This window comes from Cyprinus carpio, chromosome A23, assembly GCF_018340385.1.
Source record: "Cyprinus carpio isolate SPL01 chromosome A23, ASM1834038v1, whole genome shotgun sequence".
In the NCBI taxonomy this organism is placed as follows: Eukaryota; Metazoa; Chordata; class Actinopteri; order Cypriniformes; family Cyprinidae; genus Cyprinus; species Cyprinus carpio.
The window spans coordinates 7,366,178-7,389,301 of record NC_056594.1 but is presented as its reverse complement, the minus strand read 5'-3'; the positions used below and the strand labels follow the sequence as shown (position 1 = coordinate 7,389,301).

Below are 23,124 nucleotides of genomic sequence, written 5' to 3'. Positions count from 1 at the left end.
CGAATGCAAAAGTGATAAAACAACACATTCACTGATGCAGCTGTGCTATTTTAAACTCATATGCAGGTTTGAGCTGTTTGGTCGAACAGTAGTTTCATGGGATTCGCACCTGAGCGATTCACCTCACAACTGCAATGCCGTATTGCGTGAGCTACCGAGCAAATGTACTGAAATACAGAACCCATACATATGAAGTTGTATATGTGACACTAACATTAATTAGTATGTGTTTTTTTTTTTGTTTGGTTGTTTGAATTTTTTTTGTTTCATAACATAATATTGTGCAAGGAATTGTGTGAAAAATAGGCTTCCTTAATCAAAACTCTTGCCCTGTAAATCATCATTTGTGTGAAAAATAAATAAAAGTTGACGTTTTACTGCCTCTAGTGTTTATTTCAACAGACTCTTTTGTGTCTGTTCAAATGCATTTGACCATATTAATGTTATACACTATGAATGCACAGTCAAATGCTTTTTTGACTACCTTTAGATATGGTAAAAAGTGGACAAGCTCAAAATGTTTCAGACCCTGTTTATGGCTGTATTTATCACTTTCGCCTTGTGATCGACAAAAACACAACTTAATGCCAGGTGTAAACAGGGTCTTCTAAGTCCACAGCAAATTGCAGCAAGAAAAAGAGATGATGTCAATGATTTTCAATGAAAGTTGTTGTTTTCTGGTGACATGAGTGATTGAGACTTGGCTGCAATTCAACAAAACTGAGATGTTTCACTTTATGCAAATGAGTAGTGAGCAACTGGAGCAAAGACAGTGGAGATCATGTGATCCGTCTCGTGTGAGATTAAAAATGTGAATCGTAAAGAATTTAATTATTTTGATTCCTCTTAACGATTCCATTTCCTTAATGGTTTCATTAATAATTATTTTAGTACTTTTACGCAATAAAGGAGAAATGCTAATTTATTGAAAAAAAATAAATGCTTTCAATAATCATTTAAGCTATAAAAGTAACTGATTCAAAATTAAAAAAAAAAATTTGCTTTCTATTTCTGCTCCATCATGGCTGACAGCTGATTGCGTTTTATATAATATTAAAATCATTTAATTTTAGTTTGGATATCATTGTGCATGACTTTAATAGCCATAATGTGTAGGTATTTTGAAGTGTTTATTAATTTAATTATGTAATTTTCCATTTTGTTGCGAGTGTGAGACAGCAATGCACTTGCAGAGAGAGCCCACCCACATGCTCTTCTGACTGACTGTGATTAATTTTGTTGCGTCTTGTAGCCGTGTCATGTCTGGTATGGACAGAAAAAATTGCTTTTCGCTGGAATCTTATTGCATCATGTCTGGTTTCGAAGAGCCTACTAGCGGCCAACAGCACAGTGACCTGGTGACCTCAAAAACACTGTTAGTGTTGAGAAGGGCATATGAAATTCTCTAAGTGAAAGAGCATTTCTGATCAGCTATATCAAGCAAACAAACTGCAAACAGTAAGCATAGACTTTTAAATAAAAAATGTACACTTTGCATTTAAGAATTCCAGTTTGGTTTATATTGAATGATGCATGGTGCATAATATGTGCCACATGTTTAATTGATATTCATGTGTCAATGCATTCATTGAGCCCTGCCAGCATGAAGCTGGAATAAATATTGCAGTTTTATTGTGCTTCTGTTGAGATGGAGTCCAGGAAGACACTATGAGATACAGCCTCGAGATGTGAAATCCATAATCCATTAAATTACAGGAACATTCCTGACTAACCAATGGCATCAGATAATGCAGATGTCAAAATGTGACACACTGCGCCCCGGCATATATCTATCCGGAACATACAGCAAAAAAATTAATGGACTGTTGAGAAATACCAAAAAGAAAGATAATTTTGTTGTCACGGGCAACTCTCACCATTGCGAAGGAGTGAAAGTTGTAAATTCTGTACATCTTTGTCATCAATTTCTAATAATATCATACAGTACTGCATGAATAAACATAACCTCATGCATGACTGGTGTTGCAGAATCATTCAAATTACTGAGAGGAAGAAAAATGTCCCAAAACTTAGTGAGCTGCTTAAGTGGGCAGCTTTAAGGCATTACAAGCACGCTTTAGATGCAAAGACCATTTCAAATGATAGGCAGCTCTTATTTATTTTATTTTTTTTCTTCCAGATACCTTCATTTGCCCAAAATCTACAGCCGCATCTATGTAATTTATTAAGCTCCATTAAAAAAGTCCACATGGAGGGCATAGATATTATATAAAGATTATAAAAAGTCAATTACAAAAATATTAGTCATTAAAAACCAGAAAGTATTGGCACACAACTAATAAACTAATAAAATGTGTTACTCTACAAAATATTTGAACATATTGTGTATTTTTATGTTTATTAGAACATGGAATTGTTAGCAATATTGAAAACAGCAAACAAACACTATTTGTAAGTTCCTCTTAAGGCATTATGAAGCTCACTATATTAAAAAGCGAGAAAAATAGAAGCAGAAAATGCAAACAGACCTGTACTGAGGGGGAGGAATGCCCTTGGCGTCACAAGTCAATGTAGCCTCCTCCTCCAGTGAACCTACTGTCAGATCACTGGGCTCCATTCGCCATTTCGGCCCATTGAAAGACTTATAATCCACACACTCTGAGAGCAAACAACAAAATACAGTTACATATTTATATCTTAATGCACAGTTTAAGCTGAAGTATGTCATTTATCCATTATTTTTTTACTTTTATAACTTAATGGAATAGTTAATAAAGAACAGCATCATACCTGTTCTTTTAATAAGAAGAGACAATTATATGTAAGCCATACTGTGGGTCTATTCCTTCAAGAGATAAACCGTGAACACTATGGCTTTGTGACACTATTAGAACATTGATCTGTTTGTCTGAGTATCCTAGGCAGATGGAGAGAGTGACACTGACTCAAGCAATGGCGTGAGTTTGGTGACAGGAATAATTTGCCTGACCAAAGCCTGATGGGTTTAAAGTCACCGTGAATTTAAGATTGACACGTTTTATTGTTAAGGAAAATTACAGGGTTTATTATTAATGATTTATCTTTGTATTCATCTTTTTTTTGTAACATTTAATCAAAAACTTCACCTCCTCCTCTATTCTCTGATGACATGTGCACCACTGAGAGGACAACAACGATTCAATTAATTCCCAGTGGACAAAATCAAGCCCCATTTTTATCTTCAAAAAGCTGTTTCATCGGATATACATCACAATACAGAAGAAAAGATGATTGCAATTTCCGTTTCATGCAGACTTTAAAAAACCTGTTTAAAATTAATAATTTTTGCAATTCCTTTATGTAACGCTTACACTAGTAAAAAAAATAAAAATAAAAAAAAATGACACACTTCAGCTTTGAATTCAGCTTATTTTGCATTAACCAAAAAAATTCTATTTGGTATGGTGTTAAAGGCATAGTTCAATTTGAACATGAGAATTCTGTCATCATTTACTATGGAACATAAAAGAAGATATTTTGAGAAATGTCAGAGCCGCTTTCTGTGCATACAGCAGAAGTCAACCAAAACTGTTTACCATCCTTCTTCAAATGATCTTCTTTTGCTTTCTGAAGAAGAAAATCTTAGATGTTTGGAACAACATGAGGGTGACTAAATGATTTGAATTTCTGCTTAAGATGTTATCAAAGCGGCAAATTCACAGGAATCTTCACATTTAAGTGTGACATTTGTTTAGAAAATGGGAACTAAGGCGCTCTCATATGACATTTACATTGCGTATACTTTACAATACAGTGTCTTTCTACAGTACTTCTTATCCTCTCCTCAACTTGACTGAAATTCTCAGATAAATGGAATGTTTCCATTCAGTGTTGCTTTTAAATGATAACTTCATCTCAAAATGAGAAGTCCTATGACTCTTTTTTTCCATAAAAGATAAAAGAAGATTTTTTTGATTAATGTGTTGGTTGCTAGTCTATGCAACTAACATGGACTGAAGGTTGGGAGCTTCAAAAGGGCACAAAAGCAAAGAAAGAAAATACAACTTGTGTGCTTTATAGGGGGGGTGCAATTTATATCTTTCTTTTTTTCTTATGCTTTTCACTTTCATAGTGATTTAGTCTGTTAAAATACGTAGAGAATTCCCCTAAAATTCAAGATATGGAGGCAAAAATGCCCCATATGACTTTGTCTTTTATTTTTATATAATCCAATATACTTTTTCAATATCATGCGAAAAATTCAGTTTTTCTCCAAATATGAGCGTGATTGCAAATGTGATATATATACATAAATTACATACATATACATAAATTATTTTATATAATATCAGTATTCGACATTTTGTTTTTAAATTATCAAAACATTATGTATGCATTTGTAACTGCAGGTTAAATGCATTCATGTCCCCTCTGAGCTGCATTAAACAATGCATCTAAATGCCACTTCAGGTGCAGCTTCTGTGCCATTTTGTTGGTACTGATTCATTTGACTGAACAACCCTATAGTGTCTTACTATCTGAATTGAATTTATTAATTACATATAAAAATTTGGCACAAAAGATGATGCATACATTTAATTAGGTTAGAAAAAACTGACCTTATAAAGGCAAAAAAGAAAGTTAAAAATCTATTTAAACTTATTGAAAAAGTGATTTTCTGTTACTGCTGCAAACGAACCACTACACAGAATATGAAGAATATTAAAAGCTTTGGGAGTCAGCTGTCAATAGCAGTACTAAACCTGCCAAGGTATCAGAACAATAATACATTCAGCTACATATTGCCTAATTATCGTTTTCAACAAAATTCCACAAAATATTAAGATATAATTTTTTGTCATCATCACACACCCCTCCAATAGATTTGTGTGAGGAACAGGTTGACTATGATGAATAGAAAAAAAAAAAACAGATAAAAATTTACACACACATCTATAAAAGACTCCAGAAGACTTGTTTGACTGTCATAAAATGATCAAATTGTCATTGACCTGTCATCAAATATTTGATAATTTTTAATAACTTTATTTTTCAAAATTTCCTTTTTTTGCATAAATACAGAAGACTGAAAAACTTTCTTGACTTTTGTCATTGCTTATCTTATGCACAGGTCAATTATGAGCTGTTATCAGATTGACAGTCTCGTGTGATTATTTATTTTTAAAAAAAATTTTTTCTATTAATTAATAACGATAAAGTTTTTTTTATTGTTAAGGATTTTACATTTTCAGAGAGTTCAATTAAATGTTTATGTAAAATTTTGGTATTTGTGAGTTCAAATAATTTTGTAATATCAATATATCAGTTGCAGATCCCTAAATCTAATCAAATCACAATCAGATTGCAGCATGTTTTGGGTCAAATATCGTATTGTTTGCAAGTTCTTTTCCCCAGAGAATCTGTTTTAGATCGTATCATGATGAAACATCCAATTTTCACCCCTAATAAATTTTTTAAGTTGGATTTTTTTTTTTTTTTTTTTTTAATGAATCGGTTCATTCAGTTCACAAAACCAGTTTGAATGATTCATTCACAAATCAAACTGGTCCTCGAGTTCAGCTCACAGACTCAATGATCCCGTCACAGCCGTTAACAGCTCACAGGAGGTGAAGAATGACTCAAATTTCAATCTGTTCCTCACTCAAAGCTATCGTATGGCTTCAGAAGACCTGAAATACAGCACACATGTTGTACAGACCACTTTATGGTGCTTTTGCATCCTGTTTGAAGCTTGAAAGCCTCAGTGGGGACTAATGGAAAAGAGCAATCAGTAAAAATATTCAAAATATCTTTTGCTTTTTTGAAAGAAAGTAATAGACATGAATCGACATGAGGGTGAGTATACGATGCAAGAAGCATCACTTTTAGGTGAACTTTCCCTTTAAGAGATGGAGCTCTGAGGGTGATTTGGTATACATATATAAACCAGACTATTCCCAGTGAATTCATATTGAGAGAAATAATTTCCCCTCCCACATCTGTAGGAAGTGGAGCCATAAACTGTGACATACTAGTTCAATTTCCTTGGAGGACACATTGTATCGAAGCCTCCAAAACCCTCTATGACACAACACAATTCATTTTCAAAACGACTGCACAGCTTAATTGAAAGCCCCTCCAACACGTCCAAAACATATCCTGTTCCTGTAAGCCTGATTTTGTGCGTCAGAGTCTATTACTGTCTTCCATTTATAATCAAGATAAGGACTGATAGCCACAAATGCTGCAACAACACATTTGTTCCTGTCTGCCATGGATTCACACCAAAACAATAAATGACCAGACAGGTTGACCACATACAGTACATAATGCTTCATTAAACAAGGGGATGCTTTTTTGGGGAGCACTTGTCAAATATGTACAGTCAGATTTCTCTTTTTTTTTTTTTTACTCTGAGCTTCAGAACATTGCTATAGTCTACCTAAGAAAAGATTAAGTTAAAGTTGATAGAGACATAGTTGTGAATACACCACAAAGAGCCACAGAGGGAAGGAATTACCAATTCATTTTACCTGCAAGATATTCCATGATTGATAGCAGCAAAAACTGTTTCCATAGTAACATCATCTTCAGCTGCCAGGGGCGAGTGTTACTTGAATCCAGTGCGCCGTGAATGAACGGCTGCTCTCTTTCTCTCTCTCTCTCTCTCCCTCTCGAGAAATCCACCTGACCTGGAGGACCAAATTAAGAAAAAATTAGAAATACTTTGTTATAGATAGTACAGTCTATTTTTCTCAATTAACTCTTAAAAATTAGTTTTTATGCAAAAGAAAGCCACAAGGTAATGAGCGGTGGCTTCTGTGTGCTCACAATATGCATTATGGGGGAAAATTATCGCAGCGCTAATGAAGCTAATGTGGCTTAAAAGATCACAAGTGAGATCACTTGCATTCAGAACAATAGTCTTTCCCATAATGCAAATTGATATTGATCAGTTGGAGGTTTTCACAATAAAAAAGCCTAATCAACAGCTGCAAAAATCTGCATGTGAATGCTTTACACTTAAAATCACATATATAAACAATGAGTAAACACCCATGTAAACAACATGAACAAACACATAAAAAGCATTTTAGCTTAATGCGTTTTCATACATTAATGTCCGGTTTCACAGACAAGGCCCCAGACTAAAATGCATGTTTTAGCCATCTCAACTGAAAATAAATTGCACTGATATATCTTAAAATATGTAAGTGCCATTGTTTTGTCTCAAGTTCCACATCAGTAAGGTATTTTTTTTTTTTTTGTCATTTTTATAAAAGCTGCTGAAATCTCCTAATTTAACTAACTCCTAGTCCTGGCTTGAGCTTGAAGTTCTGTCTGTAAAACCAGGACACTATGTATAGGCAAGCAGATGAACCCACAATATGAACACAAAGTGTATAAATCTTTATATATATATATAAATAAAAATTTATATGTATAAATCCCATAATCCTTTGCCTGGACTCATAAGCACTCATCATCAGTTCACAGCTGTCTCATATTAGAAGGACTATAATGGTTGCACTCACACACACACACGCACACACACACATTGCTGAGGATTGTTAGCTTGTAATGTTTTCCAGTTTCCGTGTTCCTGCACATGTTTTATTTCCTTGTTTTCCTGTGCCTCATCTTGCCTTTGTGGTTTTTGAATCCTGGACAGTTTTTACCATTGTTTTGCTGCCTGCCCTGACCTTTGCCTGTTTTCGGATTACCCTTTTGTAATTGCCTTGGATGTTAACTCTTTGCTGGTTTTTGACCCGGCCTGTCTGACTATGTTTGTAAATAAAGCCGGCATTTGGATCCTCAACTCTTGTCATGCCTCTACTTTACACCCATGTTTTTGTAGTCTGAGATTCAAATGATCTGTGTAGCACAGGCGTGTCAAACTCAATTCCTGGAGGACCCTGCAGAGTTTTGTTCCAACACTGCTCCAACATGCATACCATGTAGTATTCAAATAAGCCTGAAGGATTTGATTAGTTGTATCAGCTGTGTTTAATTAGGGTTGAATCTAAACTCTGCAGGGCTCCGGCCCTCCAGGAATTGAGTTTGACACCCCTGGTGTAGCAGCAGTTTGTTTCTGACTGAATAGGTTCAATTAATGATTCAATGACTCTTAAAGACAACCTTTTTACACCACCTACTGTAACAATGTAAACTGCAGAAACAGTCAGAAAAATCCCAACTATGTGATACAGTGGAAACACTTTTGGAAAGTTATTCAGCCAATCAAATATGAGGACCAGTCCATACTGGTATTTTAATCCAGAGTTTAAGCCAAAGCAATGTTTTATTCATTTTTATTGATTTTTTTTTTAACCAAACCAATATTTTGCTAATAAAAGGTGTGCACATTTACATATTTAGCAAACGCTATTATCCAAAGCAACTTACAGTGCATTCAGGCTATACATTTTTTTTTTTACAAGTATGTGTGTTTTGAACCTACAACCTTTTGCACTGCTAACGCAATGCTCTACCACTGAGCCACAGGAACTGTGGTAGATGTTACTATGGTTACACCACAGATTTTTATTTTATTTTTATTTGAAAACTGGATTGCTTGTGACATTGTAACACCTCACTGTTACTTTTTGATTCCCACATATTTTACCTATTAAATCAATGGGAAATCATCTGATTTTAATAAGAAAACATTACCTACTGAGTTACCATTTTATATCTGAAGTCCCCCTGTACAGCAACTGTAAATGATTAAACAATGATTTTGTTAACAGTATGTATTTTGAAGCAGTTATGATAATGGCTTTATTGTAATTTAACACTGATTAAATTAACATTTGATTCAACAATATATACACAGATAACACTTAATTTCTATGCAAACTGTCATGTTAGTAAAAAGCCACAAAATTTGCACTGTCTTGTAGCTTTTTAACTGTCATTGTTTCCAAGATCTCCAAGAGACTGAAGTGGATGTTGTTTAATAAAAAGTCATCATAAAATACATGCATTACAACTTATTGAGAATAATAACTCAGACTGTGTATGGACTTAAAGACATGAAGCTTTACAGTGCAATATAATAACAGAGGTATGTTTTATAATATTTATCTGGTAACATTAGCATTAGCTAACACGAACTAATCATGAACAATACTTCGACAGCATTTATTGATCTTAGTTAATCTTCATTTCAACATTTACTAGTACATTATTAAAATCAAAAGTTGTATTTGTTAACATTAGTTAATGCATGAACAAACAATGAATAATTGTATTTTCATTAACTAACATTAACAAAGATGAATAAATTCTATAACAAATGTCACATTGTTAGTTCATGTTAATTAATACATTAACTAATGTTAACAAACATCACCTTAATGTAAAGTGTTACCATTTATTTTATATTTAAATCATTTTCTCCTCAGATTCCATATACATATACCATATATATATTTATGTTTGGCATATCCAGCATAATTATGTAAAAAAAAAAAAAAAAAAAGAAAAAAATATATATATATATATATATATATATATATATATATATATATATATATATATATATATATAGTTAAAAATATTTAATTACCGATGTTGTCACGGTGCAGTATACACACCAGTTTAATGATAAATGGTTAAAAGACCATAGTCATTGCAGAAAACATCTTAAGTAGCAATTAATTTACATACGCGCATCCTTAAACTAATCCTGTGTGACTGATGTTGCAAATTGGGTGGTTTTAGGTAAGTTTTGCTGTCAGACTTGGCTGTCAGCCAATAATGCCCTGTGTCAGTTGAAAACAGTAATACAGCCACTCGAACACTTTTGGTATTCAGTCATTAATATACATCAGTGCTCTACAAACAGTATTTTTATTTATTTTTTTCCTCTGAATGAATCAGTATTTTTGCATCAATTGATTCGATTAATGATTCAACAACTCCTGAAGACAACCTCTTGTCACCACCTACTGGAATAACAATGTAGCCTGCAGAAAAATCTGAGGACCAAACATGTTTAAACCAAACATGAAACCAAACCAATCTTCTGCTAACACAGGGTTTTATGAAACAACTTATTCTACTCACCCACTGTTTAAAAAAAAAAAAAAAATGCTAGGGAAGCTAAATAAAGTTAAACATGCAGTGACAGGTTTAGCAATTTTATTCATTGCTAAACAGGCTTTAGTTTACTAAATATTTTAAATATTTTGGCTGATGCCTTCAGTTAGGATGTACAAATTACAAATGTGATGGTCAGCAGGGTGTGCTTGGTTTTTTTTTTTTTTAATTGACACACGATTCACAACAGCAGTGAGTTTTGGGGTTTGGATGGCGTTCAGTCGATTATTTTCTACAATGCCAATCTGCCAAGTAACGTTTTAAATCCATTTATGAAGCCAAAGACAGAGAAAAAGGACAGAGGGAAGGATTTATTACTGTTGATGTGAGAACAGAGATTGCAAAACACTGTATCTTAACTGGTTTTGCTTTTTGATTTTACATATTTGCAATCCAACATAGAAACAAACAAACAAAAAAAAGTACATATTATCTTATTATAATAAGAAGTTTGGATTAGAGTTGATATATTTTTTTTAAATGTTTTTTGAAAAATAAAAATACAGTAAAAATTTAATATTGTGAAATATTATAACAACAATTTTAAATAACCTTTTTTATTTTAATAAACATCTAAAATGTGATTTATTTATTAATTGATCAATTTAATGTGTCCTTGCGGTTTTTCATTCCAAAAAAAAAAAAAAAACTGACTATATATAATTCATTATTAAATATTAAATGTTCATATTATGCATTTACATTTTTACATTTAGCATGTGCTGTACTAATTTTTTTTTACTCTAAACTGGAAAATATACTATGGTTAGTATTTGGCTACTAATATCTCCTCATTTCTGATGATATGTTTCTCAGAAGTAAATAATTTCCTGCGCAAAACATTTCTGGATGGCACCATGTCATGTTTATCCTAGCTGCACTGCATATTTAATGTTGTCCGGGTCATATTTTTTGAACCTTGTGTAGTTTTGTGCATGCTTTTCAAGGATAAGAGCTTGTCATACAATCTGTCCATGTTGGCATCTGCCTAATCTGACTAGTTTCTACCAAACGGCAGATTAATTTGCACCCACATACCGCAGAGTTTGATCAGAATAGACCTGTGACCCATTTTTGGGATGTGGCCCACCAGTTAAGAACCTCTGCTGTAAGACGCTCAACGTCAGTTTCTCATAATACACTTCAGAGAAGCACTTCACACAATTCACTGATGCACAAAACACACACTTGCACAAAGCCGAGTAATATCCAGGCCACTGAAGACTTATAAGGGCACTCCAAGAATGATAATTATTGCCATCTCTTGTAACTGCTGGAGTGTGGAGCCTCAGGAAGGATTCCCCTCATCTTTCAAGTTTTAGGCTGGTTTTAGCAGGAGTAAGTGTGTAAAATGGGATTTAAAGACTCTGGGTTTTGTGTGAAGAACACTGCATGTCATGTTTCCTTCTTGCTAAGCAGTCTTGAAGTGAAATCCTCAATGGCAGTGAGCCTATGAGACCTTCTCATCACACTGAACCGTCTAGTTCATTCCCATTAATGAAAGTGTGTGCTGTGTAACTAGGGGCCCTGCTATTTGCTAAATCTGCAATCTGCTAAATCTAAATTTTGAGTTTATTGCAAGGTAATCTCAGACTTGAGGTATAAACTCAGAATCTGAGAAAAAAAAGTCATAATTTGCAAGACATAAACAATTGTATTTTTAATTATATTTTATCCAGACACAAGCTTCCATACTTACGCAACCTTTGTACGAAATTAACAAAAAAATAATTTTTATTGTTGTTTTAATAGAAAAACTTTAACACCATTTGGACTTATTTGAAGTGATATAGGAATTTAACTGTTTACCAGTTTTCATAAGTTAGAAAATGTGCTTATATATTATAAATCAAGAAACTAGGTGAACATATAAACCATGCATCAACATTCTCTTGATTTGTGTTTGCATGTGACAGTAATTCAGATTTTTAAAATGACAACAATCATGATCAGTAATCACGATTACAATTTTGAGCTAAATAATTGTGATTATCAGTTTAACAATACAGCATGACTCAAATGTGCCTTGAGTTTTCATTGACTAAAACTACCTTAAAATACAACTAAAATGTGACTGAAACAGGACAGGTTGACAAAGTATGATAAAAAACTAAAAAGGACATTTGACGTTGGACTAAGACTAAAACTAAGACCAAATAAAAATAAAAAAAAACAGCCAACAAAATGAACACTAGTCCAGATCTTTAACCATATGCAACATTCAAACCCAGTTGATGTAGCTAAGACAAAGAATGTAAAGAAAAAATGTTCAAGTGTAGCAATAAATGACTTTTAGTATTCTTCTCTATATTCTGTCAATAGCAAGTGCAACAAAATGCATTATGATGCCCTGAAGTGTTTCAGAAAACTGAAATATCAGACATTAAAGACTAAAAGAAGCATTCTAAAAAGCAACACACTCAGACAGACAGTCTATTTGTGACAAATAAATCTGTTACTGTCCCGTAACGTTGCATTTATAGGTTAGTTAGCTGAAGTCTTCATGGCACAACACTTTATTCCATATAATATGGGGGTGAGATCTTGCTGGTTTATGTTTTGATGATCCTCTGCGGGCTATAAGAGGAATTATTGTGTCGCTGGCCGGCCTGACTGATTTTCTCAATTACGAAGCTGTTGAGTGCAGTTTAGCGGGAAAGATATTTGTATTCGTTTCATTATTTTACAGGGTGAATGACACGTGAAATGAGCCTGAAACAAGAGATGAATATCTATTATTTCCCTTACGTAAGGACACAGACATAAATGGCATCAGGTGTGAAATGAATTTATTAATTTATTTTTACAAGCTCCTGTAGTGCTGAGATCAGTTACAAAATGACACCAAACAGCAATATATCATTATTTAGAAATGGAATGAAATAATAAATCAATCTATATGGGCTAATATTAATGTTCAAGTCAAGTTTGTTGGCATGCACATTCCTACACTGGTTGATAGCATTTAAGGCATACAACAGTTCTGTTGCTCAATACTGTTTAAAGCAATCAGTATGCATAGATTATTGCTCTTATGCACATTTCTGTTAATGGTTTTGATGTCACAACTAAAGAATAACAGGACAAAATTTCTTGCTAGCTGATTTTAATAGTTTTCAGCATACTGTTGTGCATGATTTTTTTGCTTGTTGATTTTAATATTTATGTTATTACTGTTGTGCATGTTAACACACATGCAGTATATCGTCACTGTATATTGCAACAATTTGAATGAACTGTTGATTTGGTAATTACACATTAAGCGATTACGAGATCTTTCAATGGAACTTGAAACTTAAGTGCCAAAAACAGCCTTTTTGAACAGATTTTGATACCATTTTTGTGAATTAGTTCTAACTGTCCACTTTTAAAGATTCAATTCAACTTTTTAATTCAACAATTAAGTTTTTTATATATTAAAATGTTTTATTAAAAAACAGGTTTGGGTGAAATCCACAAAGAATGGGTTTAATTTAAATTAAATTGGCCATGAATGCTGATTTGGATTTTAAATAGAATTAACAGGATGAGACATTTAAAGAACTGTATTTCAAAGATATTTAATACAAATAATGCACTCTGGGAAATGAAAAAACAAAAAACAAAAAAAAAAACAACAACTTATTAACGCTTTCCTACGGTGCCCGGGAGGTGAAGTGTTCAGGTCACTTAGTTTTGCCGTGGCCAGACCAGTGTTTGGCAATAACGCAATACTTAGTAACGCATTACTGTAATTTGATTATTTTTTTTTTTTTAGTAATGGCGTAATTTAACGCATTATAATTTTCTAAATAGTAATTAGAGTATATTTACAAGCCAAGGTCTCTATACATTACTGCAGCGTTACATAGCTGACAGAATGCAGTGTTTTATAATCTAGAGATTGTAAAAAGGATGTAGCGCACTGTCGAGTTAAGTGCCAGTGGATTAGAGACCTGCTCCCGCGAGACCCGACGCAACAGAGAGTGGTGTGGACCAAGACTTGATAGGCGAATGCATAGAGTCGTGTGTGTGCAGGATGTGGGAGAATAAAATGATTCACGGGACTCCCACAAAATAGAAATATAACAGAGATTTATGAGATTGCGATGAACTGAAATGTCTTTTAGACATTATAAATGCAGCACTCTTTGCTGGCATTCTGCCATGCCAGACCATGCACACAGCAAGCACTTGCTTTAGTTAAAAATAACAGTGTTCTGTGAATGTTGATGCTTAAATAACAAATATTTATAGGGAGCGTGTATGCTGGGATTTCATAAATTTCATGTAGAAAAAAGTAACGTAACTAGTAATGTAACTAACTACTAATTACTTTTGAAACAAAGTAATCAGAACAGTAACGTGATTACTTTTAAAAGGAGTAATCAGTAATCAGTAATTTGATTACATTTTCAGAGTAACTAGCCCAACACTGGCCACGACATAATGACTTGTGCGAACGTGATAATATGTTGTGGCCACGAGATATTAATTTGTGGGAACGTCATATTAACTCATGGGGATGATAAATGGATGTCACTCCCTCAACATAGCATCTCGAGGCCACAATATAAGGATGTCATTACCTCGACAAAATGATCTTGAGGCCACAACATACAGTAATATCACGTTCCCATGAGTTAATACGTCATGGCCATGACAAAACTAAGTGAACCGAACATGTCACCTCCCGGTCACCGTACTTTCCCAACCATTGGCATAATTTTCTATCATTTATGAGAAAACACTTTCCTATCATTGAGGGAATTTTCTGGCTTTCTGTGTTTTCACTGTTATATGGTAGGGACCAAGGGGGGGATATTAGACATCCTCTGAAAGAATACTAAATGTCCGGATCAAAACACAGCAAAGAGGCTGCAGAAAGCCACTGCATATATAAGCATATGTAAAATAACACGATCATCTAACATTAAACAGCATGTAAATCAAAACTGCCTAATGTTACTAAATATAATGACAACCTAGGGAATGGTTTAGGTTTAAGTTTTGATTTATCAAAATTGCTAGGGTGAAAGAGTTAAATGTACACACACACACACACACACACACACACACACACACACACACACACACACACACACATATATATGTTTTTATAATGTATCTTCTTGTTATATATATATACAGATATATATATATATATATATATATATATATATCACAGAGAATATAGGATATAAAAATATATCAGTCAGCCCTACTGACCTACTAACACCAACTGTCAAACTGAAACCCAACAAATGGAGAGATACAGCGATGAGCAAGGCCCGATGTTGAGGCAGAGTTGTAGTGGACGTCACAATATTAATCTCAGGTAGTGACGAGTGAAGCTTTCACTCTGAAACGCAAAGCCATTAATAACAGCCTATCAATTGCTTTCTCTTTCTCTCAAACTAGAAGAGTGGCCTCTACGGGTACTGGAGCACATCATCAAAATAGCAAATGAGGCTGGTGGCAGCGGCAAGGAAAGCGATACACAGAGGCGCCAGATTTGTGATAATCATCATTCACTCTGTCCCTTTGCCTGTAGGCACTTTACATCAAAACAAATGACAACTGTATCTCATAGTGACATGTTAGTTTAAGCAAATGCATAGAAGACAGCTTATCAAAACCATTCCCGACAGAGAAACAGCCATGTGTATCAGAGACTTGGGATAAATGTGCACATTAATGCATTACTGTTTCCTTTTTAAATTATGAATAAATGTTTGATGAACAGCTTGGTGAACAGCTGGGTTGTATTTAGCAACAGGTGAGATGACCAATCTAGCAAATGAAAGAAGGCTGATGAATGCAAACTGTTTCTAGGGAAAACACAAAAGTATACAAATTACAAAACAAGAGATGCAAGAGATTTTATTTTCTGTGGACTTCAGTCAGTGCGACATTAAAAAAACCTGATTTGACGTGTGAATTTCTAAGGCCTCTAAATTATCGACATGATCAAAACATTGCAGAAAAACCTGTTGTGCACAATCTATTGAATGCCTTGTGTCGTCTTATTGATAGTATGATAAAAGGCCTTTTAATATAACTCGAAAAACGTTCCCCATCAGGTTATGGTTTTGCTATGAAATCTTCAATGATTCAAGTAACCACAAGAATAACTTTTATATTGTTAGTAATATTTCAAGATGAACATTTACTGAACTGAAGCAATAGGTTTACTTGATTAACTATACATCATTTTTAGAAAAAATATGTTAAAAGGGGTCATATGATGCAATTTCAAGTTCTCCTTTCTCTTTGGAGTGTTACAAGCTGATGGTGCATAGATAAGATTCCTGAAGTTGCAAAGACTAAAGTCTCAAAACCAAAGAGATATTTTTTTATCAAAGTTAAGGCTCATTCAAACACACCACCACATATTTACATCACTATGTGGAAATATTTGCGTAATGCCACCCAAATGTTCACGCAAAGAAAGAAGGCGTGGTTTCAGTAACAGCAGTTAGTGTTGAAGCAGTCATGTCAGGGAGATGCTGTGTGTATCTAGGCGAAAGCAAAAGCACTTTATTTGGCCTTCCGAAAGTAGATGCATTTAGGAATCTTTAAGATTACTTACAACAGAACAGCAACGCATTTTATGGACGACCGTTTCGTGAACCTAGAGAGAAGGTAATTCTGACTTTGCTACACTACGACAATCTGGCGCTTCTGAATCAGCTACTGTAAGTATGTTTTGTTATTAGTTTAAGTTTTTGCTACTGACTGTTCAGATGCGGAGTTTTGCGCATCGTGTGTGTGTGTGTGTGTGTGTGCATATGTGTGTGCATGCGTGTGTGTGTGTGTGTGAGAGAGAGATAGACAGGGTCACACAGTGGAGTCAGGTGTCTTAACCGTCCGTGGCTTGTGTACTGCAAACACATATGAGCTTCATCACTGTGTCTGTCACACGACTCTGTTCCCCTTTCTGGCTTGAACTGATGGTTAAGACTAAGGACATTATTAACTGTCTTTACATTTATTTTAAAAGATGAAGCTCGCGATTATGGAAAGGGGCGTTACATTTCCGACTAGTGCCTGCATTGTTCGGCCAATCACAATGCACTGGGTCAGTTGGCCAATCAGAGCAGACTGCGCTTGTCAGAAGGAGGGACTGTGCAGAAAACGACCCGTTTGAAAGAGGCGGGGCATATAGAGGATCTACAATAATGTACAGTTTTTGAAAAATAATGTGTTTTTTGAACATTAAAGCATGTCAACATATTCTGTTACACCAACTACACAAAATAATGATCTTTAAAAAAGCATCATAAGACCCCTTTAAAAAGTGAGTATCAAATAAGATGCATCAGGCATTTAAGGAAAGTTTATTTGTTCATTCATCATTGTTTTGCATTTCATTATAAGTTTTGACCACCACAATTTCGTCTAACTTTTGCCCATATAAGTATTAGCAGCTGTATCAAATAGTATATATGCATCTTTATACTCAGTTTGGGCCCCTCAATAAAACTGCGGTGTTTTTCCTCCTTGAGTCCTATTCTCAATATACTGTATAAAACTATATAAAAGACTGATGCATCATATTTATAACTGATCTGATCTGTCCTGTCATAACAAAGGTGAAAATACAATTAAAAAAAACCTTTCATATTAGACTTAACAGGGTTAGGTATATATATATATATATATATATATATATATATATATATATATATATTAGCTATATTTTTAACTTCCTCTCTTTCTTTCCTAAATACTGACCTTATTTAGTTTCTTTCACAAAACTTTACGAAGTTACAAGTCCATTTAAACCTCATTTCTGGAAATTAAATTGGCTATTAAAGTGTTTTTGACTGACAAACAAAATACTTTTCGCTGAATATGAAGGTACTTATAACAACCCATATTTTGTAAATGATAAAATCATGAGTTTTTATTTTAAAAACCTTCCATTTAAAAAAGAAGAAAAAAAAGGTGTCTTTCAGTATTTTTCTATCACATTGTGTTGTTAAGTGCTGATCTGTTGTAATTAGAGTAGGCTCGCGTTTGTCCTTAATTTATTTGCTCCCTTAAGCCCAAAGTCGGAGACACTCATTAGGATAACGAATGGCAGCTTCGGAAAGAGGTCTCAGGACACAGAATTCTTCCCACTCCTACATGACTAGACGACTAATAAGTCTCATCATGGCTGCTCCCTGTGCACAATGAGTTTTAAGAACAACACTGTTTTTTTAAAATGTCAGCCCACAAAGGGCACTTATGCTAACAGATAGCCAGAATTACTTGTTTTTGTGCCATATAGACTCGGCAAGAGATTATTAGAAATGCAATTTAGTTCTTGGTGTGAATAAATTGAGGGAAGCGCATATATATAAAGCAGGTCATTTGAAGATTCTCCATGGTGTGAATTTTACACAAGTTGTCTGTGGCGATGAATGACTTCATTTCACAGCTTCAGTATTACTAAAGGTCCACAGATTTTTTATTTTTTTTATACCACACATGTGGAATGAAATGAGCAAAACGCTGCATTAAATTTCAGACTCTCCTCACATGCAATGCAGAATGCATGTTTCACGTGCATGAGCAATAGAGTCCATGGCTAAATTTGATTGCGGATTCATATTAAATCGGTGGCTGCGAGATGAAAAGACACTTGGCACTTCTAAGTGGTGTGAAAAGTGAGGGACATTTCTTGACTTCTCTTGACTCCGTGTGATTCTCATATTGCATGCACACTTCAGATGAATAATTCAAGTGAAATTAAAAACCAAAAGTTCACATTAAAAATGCAAAGCCATATTACAAGTATCATTTCTAGAGGAAGTGGTTGCTCTCGAAGACAGCATCATATTGGTTCAACCACTGAGCATGGTGAAATGTTACATCATATGAGAAGTATAAAAAACATAAAATACCTCACTGATACAATATCACCACACTTTCAGGAAACACAAACAGGCATTTTGGACACATTTATGCTATTCTTTACATTACAGTATTCATGTTACATGATTATAAGAAGAAGCCAACATGTACTTTATGGATATAGCTACCATACTACGGTGCTGCTTGTAAATACACTTTACACTACACGAGACAACTGCGAACAGTACATGATTCAGAAACATATTTTGGTAAAAATGCATTCTTGAGAACTTTCTAGTTTCTTTCTTTCTTTCTTTACAAGAAGCTACCATGTTTACCTACTTTCTTGGGAGATATTAAAGTGGTTTTACTGATGAACAAAATACCTTTAGTTATAAATTGAGGTATATCCGCCTATATTACATAGCAGGGATGAATGCATGTTTAAACACACACACACACACACACACACACACACACACACACACACACACACACACACACACACACACACACACAATTTACAAAAGTATATTTACAAGCAGCTACTTAATACATATACAGTGAAAAGAAAATGGTAATATCTAAATGAACTGGTTTTATTTAAGTCAAACACCACTGAATCAACCTAAATACATTTATACCAGCAAAACTAATTTTATAGGTTAAATCAGGCAGAAATAGCTCTTTAAGGCATTCATATTACCACTTTATAAGGTGTATAGGCCTATATATTCTTATATATAATGTAATAACATTATTATGGCATATATAAAATTCGATTGGTGTAACTAGGACATTGTAATGTAAAGAATTAGGCACTTTTGCTCTGAATGCCAGGCTCTCCCCAGGGGCTTTCCTGACACACCAGCAGAGCACCTGTGCATTTCTGCAGGAGATGCGCAGCTGAAGCTCTACCTGAACTTCACTGCTGCAGAGCTCCTTATATCTATGTCTGTCAGACCCAAACCTGTCAATCAGCATCATTCAGCACACGCTGTTTAACAGTAAACCAACACGAGCTGATGGGTGAGCTAATATTTGACGTGCAGATTAAAGCATCTGCTGCTTCAATCAGCACTGATTCATTGTGAATTCTAATGCAGCAATAAATTACACGAAATTATACGGGTGAACCTGAAAGCCATGCAAGGTGAAACAATGAGCAGGCAGAATAACTATAATAACAGAACACTCAATTCTCATAATAAATTTTATACTTTACCCGACTAAGGTTTTTCTTTTTTCTTCTTCTTCTTTTCTCAGTACGTGTATTTCTTCAGTCTGTGCTCCACAAGCAGTAGATGAGAGGTGCTGACATCGCAGTCACTGAGATTTCGGAAAAACCATTTTGCACAAGTCTTTGCGTCCAGAGATAGAGACACACACACACACACACACAGAGAGAGAGAGAGAGAGAGAGAGAGAGAGAGAGAGAGAGAGAGAGAGAGAGAGAGTCAGAAGAAAGCGCAGGCTGTAGGAGGGTTTCGCCCTTTCTCCTTCGGTTCTTCACCCCTGAAAATATTCCAGCACGGCTCTCTCGCAAATCTGTCTGCAAACTGCGCGCAAACCTAGACAGTCCCTCTTCTGTGCCAAGCTCACCTCGCTGGATTCACAGTCATACAGAAAAAGAGAGAGACGTTGTTTGCGGCCAGATTTACATTCAGCGTGTCCAACCAGTGCTGGGTCCACCAAATCAGCAGAATGATACCGAAAGACTGGAGCGAGAGACTTTATGAACAACAGCGCCACCTTCTGACTGAAGCGCACAACTGGCCTTATGACTACAGACGAGAATCGTGAGGAATTTTACGTTTTAACGATTTTATTTTATTTTATTTTATTTTATTTTATTTTATTTTATTTTATTTTATTTTATTTTATTATTTTACTTCTGCACGAATGAATGAATGAATAAAAAAAATGCATTTACTGCCTTCAGAAGTTGTTGCCAAAATGAACGTGATTTAAATAATAATAGAACTGAATGAATGAATGAATAAATAATTAAATAAATATAAAATGACTTACCCTAACTTTTGAATAGTAGTGTATCAAGGTTTTCACAAAAATATCAGCTTTGCATCTGAGGAATAAATTACACTTTAATAAATATTTAAACAAAAAAACAGTTATTTAAAATTGTAATAATATTTCTGTTTTTACTCAAGTTTTGATCAAATAAATGCAGCCTTAGTGAGCAGAAGAAACTTCATGCTTAGCAATCTAAATGGGGACATTACATAGACTTATATTGTTTTTATAGTTATACACTTTTTAACCTAAACCCACCCCTACCCCTCACAGAAACTATTTTTATACCAGTTTTATAAATGAGGACATCCCCAAATTGAGGTTTTTGCCGATTGTGTAAGGTTTTGCTCACTTTTGGGTACAAATTTGTCCCAAAAATTTGTTTAAATAGGTACACACACACACACACACACACACACACACACACACACACACACACACACATTTTCTAAATCAATATTTGTCTTGTTTTCCAGCATAAATATCCAAGTATCCTTTAAAAATTAATTTTAAATGAAAATAAAATATTACGTCTTGTTTTCAGTGAAATCAAATAATATTTAATGATATTTATGCTTTGCAAATGGGGAAAGAAAAATAAACATGTTTTCCCTTTGAATTATGTTTACTTTTTCTTACCCTTTGGCAAATAATTATTTCTTAAAAAAACAAAAAAAAAAGACTAATATTGCATGTCATTTTCCTTTTCAAGTAAATGTATTTTGTATTAAGGATGTTTAAATATTTATACTGGAAAAGCATAATCTTATAATTTTACTATTATTATTATTTTGGTTGCATAATTAGTCGGTTTAGATTCCACATGAATCCCATTTTTAGGATTCCTCCCAAAATGTTTGTAGCGTGGGCCTTGCGCTGAATATGCTGATCTTGTCAAGAAACTTTCATTTAACATAAAAAAAAAACTGACTGACATTTCTCTGACACCTACAGCACAGAGCACGCTGAACTTGTTATGTGAAACATGACAGGCTTGCAGTTGTGCTCAATGCCTTGAGGAAGATTACATATCCGAGTGTGCTCAAATTGACCTTGAAGCAAGACTTGTCAATCCCATTCAGGAACAAATGACATGACTCTATGGGGGCCGCCATTCCTCAAGTGCAGTTGGACCTGGCGCCAAGCGTGTCATTAGGTCTCTGCGATTGAACTTTTCAACTGGTTTGAGCTCCTCACCATTACACTATTCTAGAAGGGTTAACAAGCTTTACTAGCAGACGTTATTCAGGTCTCTGCAGAAAACAACCCCCTACATCTCAGCACGCGCGCAAACAATTCAAGGAGGAGAGCGAATCTCTGCTTTTTGTTTGTGCGTCAGTCAAGAACTTCAATAAAAACATCACTGTCTATCAGCACAGACCCCACAGGGCTGCACTGGAGCGTAAAACACACCCACGTTTGTTTTATTAGCACTTCCCAGACATATCCATCCATATCATGCCATTATAATTGTTGTTGGAAATAAATCTCTGAACAAGACCGGAAGATTAGATGATCTTTGGAAAGGTCGAACGGCGCTCCGCTGGGTGTTGAGAGCAGGTCAATTCCAGAGACAAACCCCAGTAAAATAAGCTTTCTATATTAAAGCCGAAGCCGTGTTCTTCCCCACTGCCATTAAACACACATTAATCATGCTTACTTCAGCCCAGGATACTTTAACACAGCCCAGCCATCATTAATAACGCTCAATCCAGTCCCGCGTTGACATTTCCTTTAATTATCTCCGTAATTTATTCATGTACTGTATCAGTGGTGCTTGTTGTGGGAAGCTGCCTGTGAGGAATATTTTACTCAAGCCTCTTCAAGACGCAGGATTAACTATGCTAATGAGGAAGCTGGGAGGCATGACTGCTATTTGTGTGTTTAAACTGGGAAGCCATTACGCCCCCGATACGTGCGTACCAACTGACAAAGGTTTGAGTTTGTTATTGTGTCAGAAATATTTTGAGCATATATCTGTGTGACTGAGAGGTCATTTTTGTCACATATTTTAGTCAATTTGAGTTTTGTGCTTACATTTACATTAATGTCATCTGATCACTGTTCCTTTCACACTACACGTCTATTTTGGGTATCATGAAGTTGCTGTGGTTTGTACATTCCATGACAGATCAGCGACTGAAGGTCACACATTACACAATATTTCACTCAATATTTGATTTCAACACTGATAAATTTGTCTTATTTACAAAACACATGTTC

At 34.6% G+C, this 23,124-nt stretch overlaps 1 protein-coding gene across 1 annotated transcript in view; it reads right to left on the bottom strand.

The window, feature by feature from the left end:
• cntn3a.2 (contactin 3a, tandem duplicate 2) overlaps positions 1-20,583 on the bottom strand; it is a 75,393-nt gene extending 54,810 nt beyond the window's left edge. The window contains exons 1-3 of the mRNA XM_042712849.1: positions 20,093-20,583; positions 6,474-6,632; positions 2,490-2,619 (exon numbers count right to left, since the gene is read on the bottom strand). Of these exons, the coding sequence (XP_042568783.1) occupies positions 2,490-2,619; positions 6,474-6,528 (185 nt within the window). The 5' untranslated portion in view covers positions 6,529-6,632; positions 20,093-20,583. The remainder of the gene's footprint in view (positions 1-2,489; positions 2,620-6,473; positions 6,633-20,092) is intronic.
• Between the last annotated feature and the right edge of the window lie 2,541 nt (positions 20,584-23,124).